This window comes from Pteropus alecto, unplaced genomic scaffold (assembly GCF_000325575.1).
Source record: "Pteropus alecto unplaced genomic scaffold, ASM32557v1 scaffold67, whole genome shotgun sequence".
NCBI classification, from domain to species: domain Eukaryota; kingdom Metazoa; phylum Chordata; class Mammalia; order Chiroptera; family Pteropodidae; genus Pteropus; species Pteropus alecto.
In genome coordinates, this window is record NW_006441061.1 from 9,620,289 (window position 1) to 9,632,468 (window position 12,180).

General features: G+C 63.6%; 2 protein-coding genes across 2 annotated transcripts in view; both read right to left on the bottom strand.

The window, feature by feature from the left end:
• The window catches only part of LCN10 (lipocalin 10), a 3,355-nt gene extending 1,854 nt beyond the window's left edge, over nucleotides 1-1,501 (bottom strand). Inside the window, exons 1-2 of the mRNA XM_015594145.2 lie at nucleotides 1,169-1,501; nucleotides 378-517 (exon numbers count right to left, since the gene is read on the bottom strand). Coding sequence (XP_015449631.2) covers nucleotides 378-517; nucleotides 1,169-1,285 — 257 coding nt within the window. The 5' untranslated portion in view covers nucleotides 1,286-1,501. The remainder of the gene's footprint in view (nucleotides 1-377; nucleotides 518-1,168) is intronic.
• A 608-nt stretch (nucleotides 1,502-2,109) lies between these two features.
• Nucleotides 2,110-6,915, bottom strand: LCN6 (lipocalin 6). Its single transcript, XM_025051260.1, has 7 exons — nucleotides 6,826-6,915; nucleotides 6,525-6,664; nucleotides 3,744-3,814; nucleotides 3,176-3,286; nucleotides 2,653-2,874; nucleotides 2,445-2,513; nucleotides 2,110-2,309 (listed from the first exon to the last, which is right to left on the bottom strand). The coding sequence occupies exons 1-7, from the start codon at nucleotides 6,913-6,915 to the stop codon at nucleotides 2,110-2,112; spliced, it is 903 nt and encodes a 300-aa protein (XP_024907028.1).
• Nucleotides 6,916-12,180: the final 5,265 nt, after the last annotated feature.

The window sequence follows — 12,180 nt, forward strand, 5'->3', positions numbered from 1 at the left end:
TCTTCCCGCCCCTGCCGCCCAGACCCCCGGGAAGACCCTCCTCGGCCCCCTCGGCCCCCTCTGCCCGCCCTCGCTCCGTGGCTGGGGGGCACCTGGAAGCTTCGCCCCCAGCCCCTGTCCCGTCAAGGCTTTGTTTCCTGGAGCTTATGAGTTGGACCAAGGCCACCCGTTAGGGGAACTGTCCCACTGGCACTGCCCGCCGAGGGCCCGTGGACAGCAGCGGCCTCTCCCCAGCTCAGCCCTTTGAGTACAAGGGGCAGGAAGTGATAGGGGTAGTGACTGTGGCCCGGTCGCTGTGGGAGTTCCCAGGGGACTCAAGGTCTGTGGCCAGGGCTCTGCAGGACAGGCTGTGGGGACCGCGCTGCTGGTCGCCTCACCGGGTAAAGGCGAAGACCACCTTCAGCTGACCCACTCTGTGAATCTGCACCACAGAGGCCCCCAGCTTCCTCTTGTCTCGGCCTGGCAAGAACCCCTGGGCGTCAGAAGCGACGGCAAGAATGTACCAGAACCCTGAAAACTGCAGAGAGGGTGCTGGGGAGCAGGGACACCACCCCCACTTCCTGGGGTGCCCTCCAGGGCCCCCAAGAGCCCACCGGACCACCGACCTTTGCCTGAGACCCAACCCACATCAGAGCCAGGGCGGGGGGTGGGAGATGCCCAGCTGCTCGGGGCCCAAGGTCGCACTGTGTGCAGGGCCCCCTTCCCTCGTGGGCCTCCCTGGGGCCCCCCTCCTTCCAGCCTACCCCTGGGCCCCCACTGACGTGCTGCTGCAAAGCTGTGCCCCCAGGCATGGCTGCGGTCTGTCAGCCCACGGCCGCCCCCGCTGGCCCCTGCCTCCGGCCAACCACCTCATCATTCCAGAACATGCTCTGCTCATTCCGGGACCCCCACCGCCTACCCAGCACCTCCAGGTAACCTCAGGCTGCACCTGTCTGGGGCCCTCTACCCCGTCCCCCCTCAGGGCTCCCAGCCCATGGGGCCCGTGGTTGTCTGCTAGGGTTTGCAGTCAGCCCCTCGGGGAGAGGATGGGCCGGCAGCGTCTGTGCGGAGCCTCCTGCTCGCCGCGGGCTGCCCATGGATTCGGGCGGCCACTTGAAGGGCGTCAGGAAACATTCTCCCAGCTGCCCCACCCTGTACCCCTGGCTCAGCGACTGCGCGTGCGTCTCACCTTGTTCCAGTTGAGGTTGTGGGACTCCCTGGGGAGCTGCTCCTGCAGCTGGGCCCCCACAGCCTGCACCAGCGCCGGGAGCAGCACCGGCCACAGCCGCCCCGGCCCCATCCTCATCACCTCCCTCAGCCGCACGGACACCGGCTTTAAATCTCCCTGCCCACCTGCCCTGCGTGGGCATCTGGCCAACCGGAGCCTCCAGACACCTGGGGTGGGCCCACTGGAAAGGAGGGGAATTTGGGCCCTCCCCTGGACACAGAGGGCCAGCGCTGGGCATTCAGCCCGCGGAGCTACACAGCTCCCAGGGTGAGCTGCCCGCCTGGGGGACCCTGAGGACGGGCTCCCTTGGAGCGTCTCCCCTGACAGTGAGCCCCCTGGGAGAGAGGCGTCACTGTGACTCACTGCGTGGGACGTACTGCGTGGAGCTGGGGCGTGGACGGTGCTGGGCTGACAGACGGGCAGGTGGGCTCGGGCTGCACTTGTGTGCACAGGTGCACCTACCTGTTCGTGTGCGCGTGCTCCGCCCCGGAGGGCGAGGCCCCCTCATGCACCACACCAGGAGCGACGGGCAGCGCCCGCCCTGCCTCTCGCCCCGCTCCCCCGATGGCCCTGCTCCTGCCAGGACTTCACGGGAGATGGAGAGGCTCGGGCCCCCTCCGCCCCTGACCTGCAGCCCCAGTGGGGAAGCCAAGCCCCCTGCCCTCGACACCACGGCACCTCAGCCCCGTGCCGGCTTCCCCGGCCCAGCGCCCCATCCACACTTTGTCCAGACCGCCGGGCCTTGCTCTAGCCCAGGGGGGCCAGCCAGCGGTTGGTCCTGGCCTCTTGGACCCCGAGAGACTCGGTGAGGGACACAGGTGCAGGCCAGCCCTGTCATTCCAGAGCTGGCTCTCCGCTGTGACCAGTCCCGAGAGAGCTCGGACCACCCCACCCGACTTGTCCTAGCTGGAGCCGTGAGAGGGCGGCCGTCTGCCCGACGCGACACACACGGAGGCATGGGCGGGCTCCGGCGTCCCTTTATTTGGGGCTGCAGCAAGAGGCCTAGGAGCAGCCGGCTCCGCGCCAGCCCCCGCCGTGGAGGGCAGCGCCTGGCCCCTTCCAACAGGACGGCGGGCACTGTCCCCTGCGGCCACAGCACTCACTGCAAACAGAGAAGATTATGGGGGATCCAGGGTTACCCCAAGAAGTGTCTGCCCCCCACCTCCGGTCCCCCCACAGCACTGGAGCCACTGGCCGCTCCGCCCCCGGGTACGAGGGCCCCAGGGCCCAAGCTCACCTGAGCCCAGGGAGCCCAGGGCGGCGCCCCCACGGCAGCTTACCTGGAAGGCCTTCTGTGCACAGGTAACTGGGGGGCAGAGAGATGGGACGTGAGGCAGCAGGTCTGAAGGGCGGTGGCCGTCCCCGCCCCGGGCCCTGCCCACCCCACCCACGGCCCTGCCTGTGATGGCCCAACTCTGGTCAGGGGTAGGTGACTCCTCGAGGACCTCCAGTCCTGCCCGACTCCCGAAGGCCAGAAGGGTCCCCGACACTGCCAGGGGTCAGCAAGGGGCCCCGTGGCCCCAGCACAGCCCTGGGCGTCACGAGCGGCCCCTGGCGACACTCACGGTCGGTCTGCAGCTGGGCCCGCTGCTGTGAGAGGAAGCCCAGCCCCTGGCTCCACTTGGTGAAGCGCTCCATGGCCTCCTGGCTGGCCCGCTCCGTCCGGCCTGCGGGGGCACCCCTGAGAGCCCGGCCTGGGGCAGGGGGGCCGTGCAGCAGGACTGGACGCACAGGGACCCTGCCCTTATCTGACCCCAAGGCCCTTCCCCCTCCCCCGGGGAGAGGGGGGAGAGGGAGCTGCACCCCTCCCTCCACGCAGGGCCGTGCCTCCTCCAGAGAGCGGGAGCAGGACTGGGGAGGCAGAAGGAAGGCGCGGGGGCCCCACTTGGCAGCTTGGTGAAGGGAGAGGGGGCAGCGGCAGCCGGCAGACCCGTGGCCCGGCCCCGGCCCCGGCCCCGGCCCACTCACTGTACAGCTCCACTGTGCTGAAGGCCTCGTCCCCCAGCTCCAGCTGGGTGAACACCACGGCGTAGGCTTGGAAGTCGGTGCCCAGCACCCGGTACTCCAGCACGCCCAGGGCTGGGAGACAGGAGCCGTGGGCAGGGGCCGTCGGGCCTCCCAGGGGCCCTGCCAGTGAGCCCAGAGCCCTCAGGCCCTGTGCCCACCCATGCCACCCTGTGCCACAGGCAGTGGTTGGTGGACGGCGGCCTCCAAGAGTAACCGGTGCGACGGGGCACGCTCCCCTGATGCTGTCCCCACGGGGCCGAGCGCCAGCCCCCCGGCACACTACAGGGGGTCTGGGGTCCCTGCCGGGCCTAGCAGGCACCTTCAAGCACCAAACCTTTGACAAACCAGGTCCCTTCACTTCTCGGCAGAGAGCTCCACTGAGGCCTCGGGGTGGGGTCGCCCCTTCCCCACCGGCACTGGCTCCGCCTGCAGGAGGCCAGAGGGCCCAGGGCTGCTGGCCTGACCCAGCTGGGACACGGACCCCGTCCCCGCGCTGCCCCAGATGAGACCGAGGTGGCATCGTCCTTACACGGATTCTCGAACACCCATCCAGAGTTCTGCCTCAGCAGCTCCACCACGCTCAAGTCACACCGCTCCAGCCTGGGCACGGGAAGAGGCCGCCGTCAGCGCAGTGTCCGGACGCAGGGCCAGAGGGGCGGGCCTGCCCGGGGCCTCCCGCCCGCCCGGGACCAGCAGGGGAGCGCCGCGGGTCATGGGGGGCTCGGGCACACGGAGGGTGGCCTGCGAGGCTGGGTGAAGAGACCCCACAGCAAAGGGGCCAGCGTTCCCCCAGGCGTCAGTGCAGGAGCCCGGCAAGCGAGCGTGGTCTCCGCGCAGCGAGGTGAGCTGGCGCCCACGGACCCGAGGAAGGACAACCAGGAAGACCCTGGAAGGGAGGGCAGCCAGCGAGAGCGACAGGGCGAAGAAACACGGTGGGGGAGGCAGGGCAGGAAGTCCAAAGGGGCGTCGAAGTGCATGGGTGTCGTGCGGGCCAGGGGCATCTCGGGGCGTGCCGCGAAGAGGACCCTGGGTGGGCGGTGCCGGGCGATGGGCAGCCATCTGGGAAAAAAACTAAGCCGAACCCCGCGTTTCCCCAGCGTGAAATCATTTCAAACGCCTCAAAGACGCCAGACGCCCTTCGGCACAGGGAGCGGGAAAGGGCTTCCTGTGTCGCAACCCCAGGCACCCCAAAAAGAGAAGGCGGGTGCGTGCCTCGACACACACACACACACACACACACACGCACAAAACCTGCGTGTCAGTTAAAACTCCATGCTGTAATAAAAATGACAAACCGGGCTATGTATTTGCAACTCATTTTTATCACAGACAAGTGGCTAACGTCCCTAACATTTAATGGTTCTTACAAATCAGTAAAAACACACCCAAGAGAAAAATATGGAATCGATATGCACAGACAGAAGGAAACACAAAAGGCTCGTTAACAGACATCAAGATGTCCCTCTACGCTCATAGTTCCACAAAGGCACACACATTAACGCGGGGCCACCTGTCACTTATCCGATGGCAAAGGAGAGTAAGTGAATGCTCCGCGCAGACGCCAGTTGGGGACCGGCCAAGCGTCTGTCCACCGCAGGGCATGGAAGAAAGCCTGCTGGAGCATTGCACGGCTCTTAAAAAGAGGTCTTCAAAAATGTAGCATAGAGTCTCTGTGTGACCCCGCCACCCCCCGGCTGGGTGGACCCCCCAAAATAGTTGAAAGCACCGTGTCAGAGAGAGGGAGCTGCACACCCATGTTCTCTGCAGCAAGAGTCACAGCAGGCAAAAGAGGGAAGCACCCCAGTGTCAGTCGGGGAATGAGACACGTCGTGGGGCCCGCACGGCACACGGACGCTCAGCCTTGGAAGGAAGGAAGTCCTGACACCGGCCACGGCGCGGATGGACCTGGAGGACATGGTGCTCGGGAAACGGGCCAGTCACAGAAGGACACGTCCCGTGGGCCCCCACTCATGGGAGGTCCCCAGGGGGTCAGATCCAGAGACAGGAAGTGGGAGTTTAACAGGGACAGAGTTCCCGTCTGGGAAGATGAAAGGCCTGGAGAGGGTGGTGGTGACGGCCGCACGCAGTGTGACTGCGCCCGATGCCGCCCAGCCGTGCATTTGCACCTGGATAAGAGGGTCCATTTCATGATGTGTATTTTACTACCATTCAATTTTTTATTGTAACTTTAATGAAAATAAAGACAAAAGAGAATAAAAGCTGTTTTAAAAAAGGGCAGAGACCGTGGTCCGACGGGGAGCCGTCTCCAGCACCCGAGGTTAAGTGACCCACGGGCGCTTGTGCCTGACCGGCTCTGAAGAGGGGCGGGGCCTGCTGGGGGCGGAAGGGCCGCTGCCTTTGACTTCTGAGCGCTGGAGTGTAATTCGTCAAAGGCCAACGCACGACGCTGGCCTCCTGTAAGCCCTGCCGTGACAGTCAGCCGGCAGCGGGGCCTGGCACTCTGTGCCCTCCCACCCGGCATCTGGCCCGGGGCTCCAGGCGGAGGCCAGAAATGCAGCGGCTTCCCCAGAGCCGGGATCCCCAGACGCCGAGCCCATGTTTGGGTGTTTTATTCCGCCAGCCCCACTGGGACCCACCCGGTACGTGGCTTTGGGGCTAGCACCCAGGCTATGTGAGACCTGTGCTTGCCCGACTCAGCCACGCGACCAAGCCCTGACTTTGTGGGGCTCACCGGGCCTGTGGCCTGCTCTGCCTGGGGGCCAGGGGCCCACTGTCTTCCGTAGGCGGACTCCGGTGCGGGACAGAGGGCGCTCGGGGAGCATGCCACCCCCGGCACGCAACAGCACGGCCTCCCCCACGTGAGGGGTGGTGAACCCCGTCACACAGCCCCATCAGAGAAGCCCCTGGGGCCCCGGGTTACACGGCCACACCGCATAGCACTGCCCCATCCCCCAGCACCCCACCAGCCATGTGCGTGGTCCACTCCCCAGTCGGGGTCGGCTGGGGCTCAGCCTGACCCCACAAGTCCGGTTTGACAGGTGGCCTCCGAGGGGTACGTTCTCCAGAGACCAGGGCCCCAGCAGCTGGTCAGCAAAGGGGCTGCACGAGGCAGAGGCCTCTGCCGCTCTGATCGGGGTCAGCCAGGCTGCGGGGCGGTCAGAGGCAGTGCCTGGGGCGAAGGCCCAAGTCCCACCTGGAAGCCCCGGGGTTCAGAGCGGCTGGGAGCAGAGCCCGGCGAGGGGCTCCGTGGAGCAGCTGAGTGGCGAGCCCTCTGCGCCGGGCCGGTGGGACGCAGCCCGCCTGCCCAGCACGGCCTGGCGGGGGGCTCGGGCGCGCGCGCCTCGCTCACCTGTGCCGGGAGGACAGCACCCTGAGTTTATCCTCCGGAGTGAGGGTCACCACGACCCCCTCGACGTTCTTTGTGGCCTTCTCCACCGCGAAGCCCTTTTCACTGGAGGCCACGGCGAGGACGTACCAGGGCCCCAGCAGCTGGACGGGCAGCGGTGGGTGAGGGCCCGGCGTCCAGCCTCGGGGCTCCGGCGCCCCACCCCCGCGGCCAGTGGGAGCCCAGAGGCTGTGCGCCCCACGAAAGGCTCCTGGCCCCCAGGACCGCATGCCCTGGCAGGTGGCAGCCACAGGAGGGCGCTCACCTTCTGAGGGTCCAGCCTCCCCAGCTTCACGGCCTGGGCCCCGGGCCCCAAGGCCACGGCCAGCAGGACGGTCAGCAGCACGGCCCTCATGCTCCCCACGGCCCTCATGCTCCCCACGGCCCTCACAGCGGCACACACGCCCTCTGGCCGCTGAAAACCCGTTTATATGGCTCCAAATGCGTCGCTGTGGGCGGCCAGTAACCGCCAGGACACCTGTCCAGCCCCGCTCACCACCTGTCCAGGCGGTGAAATGACCCAAGACGGAGGGGGCTTATTCGGTGGCGGCCTCTGTGCCCAGACAGCGCTGGAGCGCGGGCAGTGGGCCCGGGGGAGTGTGCGCCCTGCTACCCCGTGCCCTGCTGACCTCTGCATCTCGACACTTGCTTCCACTCAGAAGTTTCCAGAATGAGCGCTCTAATTCCAGGCCACCCCAGTCCCCCATCTCCTCCCCTCCCCAGGGGCCCAGCACCCTCCCGGGCTTGCTCATCCGGGAAGGCCGGGGACGATGCTCTGGGGCCCAGGCTGGCAGCAGGCCAAGGTCAAGCCCCAGCAGACGGGCGAGAACAAGCAATTCTTTCAGAGGCTGTGGTTCTGGATGTCTCTTTTTTTCAATCATTAAAAATACAAAACGTCTCCCGAATGGAACAAAGAGCTCCCACTCCGTCCTGGCCCGCCCACCCTCTGCTCCGCCACCCCGGCCCCCACACGCAGCCGGCACCCCAGCCCGGATGCATGTCCTGCTCTCCCAGGCCCCACTCCACCCATCCAGACCTGACCTCTACGGCCAGCCTCGGCCCCATCACCTCCCACCTCTGCCCTCCAGGACCCCGGCCGGGACCTCAGAACTGCACACCTCCCAGGGCCCCCCAGGAGCAGAGGGCAGAGGGCTCGGCACCCAGAATCTGGGGCAGGTGGCTGGGAGGCCCCCCCGGGGTGGGCGGAACCTGCGCACCACATCTCCCAGCGCCCCCGGCTTGGCTTCCAGCCTGCTGACCCCGAACAGGCAAGAGTGGGAGGCGAAGGGAAGACGAAGCCATTTGCCAGGCTTTCTGGGGGGGCCTCTGATCCACCACCACGGCGGCCCCACCAGGGAGAGGCCCCCGTGGGTAGGGGAACACAGGCCAACCAGCACCCCACAGACTCGGCTCCCCACGCCCTCGGCGCCCAGGAAGTCTCAGGCCTTGACCTTGGATCAGGCTGGTCCCCGACTGCCGGCCTCCCAGACGCCCGAAGGAAGGAGAGAGGAAGATAAAGACATCGCCTCGTCTTCGGATTAACCCTGTGCATCCTCCTTTCGGTACCGCTTCCTGACAAGGCGGCGGGTGCCAGGACAGGCCGGGTGAGCGGCACGCGCCGGCCCCCGGCCCCGGGTCACAGTCCCCATGCCGCCGCGTCTTGTAAAGCACACAGGACCCTTTCTCAGTCTGCGGGGCCGGTGTCCTCACCTGGCGAGGGGGCTCTTGGGGTCCCATCTCATGCACAGGGTCTCACCTTTATGACCTCGGCACCTCCCAAACATCCCACCTCCCAGTACCATCAAACTGGGGGTCAGGATGTCAACTCCTAAGCTTCTGGGGACACAGACATTCGGAGCATGGCACAGACCAAAACCGGCGGAGATTCCTGTGCTTGACGAGCCGACAGCCACGTTTGAAACCATATTGTCTTTTCCCAGCACAGCTGGAAACCATGAAAACGGAGTCTGCACAATCCTCTGAAAACTACGTGGCTCCAGAGGAGGAAAAACAGCACCAGAAACGCCACATTATCTCCAAGTACAAAAGCCGCACGCCCCAGGCGCCTCGTTTGAGCCTCTGTGACTTCGGGAGGCCTGTGACCCCCGCGGAGAGAAGACAGGAGGACTGGAGACGGGCTTAGCGGGCCACCAGAGAAGGGGCCGCTCTGTCTGCCTGCCGGACGCCAGGACAGAGCAGCACCATCGTGGGACAGGGCCGCGGGGTCAGGCGGGGCTCCAGGAAGGCATTGCGGTCACTAAGGGGTGGCAGTGTCGGGAGGGCGAACGTCACACAGACCCCCAAACGCCACCCATTAAAGAGAGTTCACTGCCCTGCGTAGTGGGTGCGTGCGAATCAGGGGTGTTGTAAGCTGTCCATAGTGGGTGCGTGTGAATCAGGGGTGTTGTAAGCTGTCCATAGTGGGTGCGTGTAAATCAGGGGTGTTGTAAGCTGTCCATAGTGGGTGCGTGTGAATCAGGGGTGTTGTAAGCTGTCCGCCCTGCTGGCCCGTCCAGGGAACGCAGACTCGGGCCGTCCGCACGGGGCTACCCCTGGGGAAGCCAGCACCAGAGGAGCCTTTCGCCCCACAGAAACCCCCCTGCAGGGCCGGCAAGCAGAAAACCGAGGCGCATGCTCAGAACCGAGCGAAGTGCTGACGGCAGGGCGAGAGCACCTCGAAGGAGCAGTTCAAAAGGGCAGAAATGAACAAAAATAAGGAAAAAGTGAACTGAGAATTGCTTGTGCTTAGGACACGCGTGGACGACGGGGTCTAATGGCCCACGCTTCGGCCTGTCCGGGCAAACGGTCGATGCCTTTCCGGAGGGGCGGGGGGGGAGAGAGACAAGCAGCAACATGTCCAGAGCGACGTGTAACTCGAGCAAAGCCGTCAGACCCTCACTGCCTGCAGCAGGCCTGGGTGCGGCACCCACGGCCCACCCGGCCGTTCCCACGTCGTCCTCCCTCTCGGAAACAGACAGCAAAACACGTGCGGAAAACGTCTGTTTTCTAAGCCACAAAGAAAGCATCAGCGTGTTCCGTAAAGTGGAACTTGTAAACAACCTTCTCCGACGATAGGACAAAACTAGGATGTTTTCACATTTTCTACTTAAAAAAAAAATACTCTAGGAGGAAAGAAATAATACGAACCGAAATTACAAAATGTATGTAAAATAAGCGTCATAACAAAAAAATAAAACAACAAAAAAGAGAAAAAAATAAATTAAAATAAAATAAAATAACGACATCACAAAGAAGTGACCAGAGGAAAAACGTCCCAGCCTTAAACATTTGTTTATCACTCAAAATGAGAGAATGACGATTTCCCAATGTGAAAAGCAGACAGACAGCTCACCACGATGTTCACACCTGGAATTTATACAACGTTACCAGTCAACAAATTGAATTTTAAAAAACTAGATAAAGAACGAAAAGTCAACTAAAGGAAATCACAGGAAGGGCACAACAATGATAAAAGCAGAAGATCGTAGCTAAAGAATAGAAAGTAGCAAATAGAATGAATGAATCGAAATCCTTTGAAAAATTAGCAGGAGCGGCGACCCACTAGGTAACATGAATGAGAAAGAGACCGTGACACACAGCGAGAAATGACAAGAGGCAGGGAGATGGTTTTTGGGTCAGGAGGGAAATATTTCATCAACAGAAAGTACTTTGCTGACCTCTAAGCAAATAACTTTGACGTTCTAAATAAAATGGATAGATTGATGGGAAAATTCAGTTTGCCAAAATTTACCCTATTAGACAGAGAAATAGATGATAGGTAGGTAGGTAGGTAGGTAGATAGATAGAAAGATAGATAGATAGATAGATAGATAGATAGATAGATAGATAGATAGATAGATATAGATGATAAATGCAGACAGATAGACATAGATGATAGATAGATGATTGATGATCGATGATTGATAGATACATAGATGGATGATAGAGAAGTAGGTGACAGAGACACCAGGCAGAAGCAAAGCTCTGAGGGCCTGGACGTGCAGCCTGTGCCGCCCACTCTGGTGCTCAATGGTGACCGCTCGGGAGCAGACCGACCGGGGAGCGGGTGACAGCTCACGGTGTAACAGCTGCTCTTTGCCTTTGCGAGCCCGGCCCGGGCCTTCCCAGCATCCTCCTGGCCGCCTCCTCCATGTGAACCACAGGCCGCATTTTTCCATTTCTAGGGACTTCCGTGCCGGACGTTACTGACTTCCACCGCAGAAGCCTTGGCTTCCGCTGACACCTCTGGACGGTGCTGACTTTTGTCCCCCGAGAATTCCCAAGCTGCAGCCCTCACCCCAGTGTGTGTTTGGGGTCAGGGCCTTCAGGGGGTGACGAGGCTAAGTGAGCTCGTAAGGGTGGAGCCCTGCCTGGCAGGCCCGGTGCCCTCAGGGAAAGGGGGCGCCAGAAGCCTGTCCCCTGGGCACAGAGAAGGGCCATCCAGGACACAGCGGGAAGCCCGCCGTCCACAAGCCAGGGGGTCCTCGGCAGACACCAGCCCTGCCAGCACCTGATCACAGACGCACAGACTCGGGAACTGTGACAAGACAAACTCCTGCTGTCTCAGGCAGGCCAGCCTGAGGGGCTCTGTGAAACCAGCCACTTCCCACCAGGCCAGGCCCCTGGCCTTGCTGCAAGCTGCGGCCGCACAGATCTGTGGGACACCCCAGCACCCCTTCCGGTCACCATTCAGCCTGCAGACGTGTCTCCTGTGGTCTTTCTGGGACTTCTTTTGAGGTCTGTTAAGGCAAGTCGCGGGCAGACCCTCGGGTGGTGCTCACTCCTGCGGGGCCACCCGGGCTGACTCCCCTGCCCTCAGCACTGATGACCTCAAGCATGAGCCTCAGTCACCCCACCCTGGGCCACGGCCCTCTCTGCCCACCAGTCCCGACCCCAGTGGGTAGAAGGAAAGAGGGTGACAGCGCAGGTCATGGGTGAGAGAGCGCGTAACGGGGACCCAGGCCCTGCAAGGGGCGGGCTGACCAGGCAGCAGGGGCGGGGCCCGGACGGACAGGGCGGGGGGCTGTCACCCCGCGTCTGAGCCCCTTCGGGCCGAGGTGCAGCAGGGGTGGCATCCGTCACCGTCACGCTCGGAAGCGATGTCACAGGAAGCGGCATAGACCACCCACAGTCAGGTGTGCTGTTGACCGGGGCAGCCACGGAAGACGCACCGCCCCACCCGCCACCCCCCGGCCCCCAGGAAAGACGTGGGGCAGCGGGTTCGGTGGCGGGTTTATTTGGAGCGGGGCAGGGGCAGGAGGGCGGGCTGGGCAGTCGCGGCGTCCCGGCCCGGCCACGGGCTAGATCAGCTCCTGTGACACAGAGGGCAGGACTCAGGAGCCACTCAGGCGCCGCCCGCTCCGAGGGCCCGGGCAGCCGTCAGGGCCGCCGCCGTGACCGTGTCTCGGCCCTGGGGGCTTTGAGCAAAGCGTGACCCAGTTTCTCCACCTGCAAAGCGGGTGACGGCCCCCACCTCTGGGGCTGTGTTGAGACGGAGGGGTCGGGCGGCTGTCGGGTTGGCGTGTGTGGGACGCGGGGGCCTGAGCCGGTGCCGACAGGGCCCCACCCGGGCGGGCGGTGAGCAGGCAGAGTCACCAGCAGCCCTGCACCCCCTGCTGGG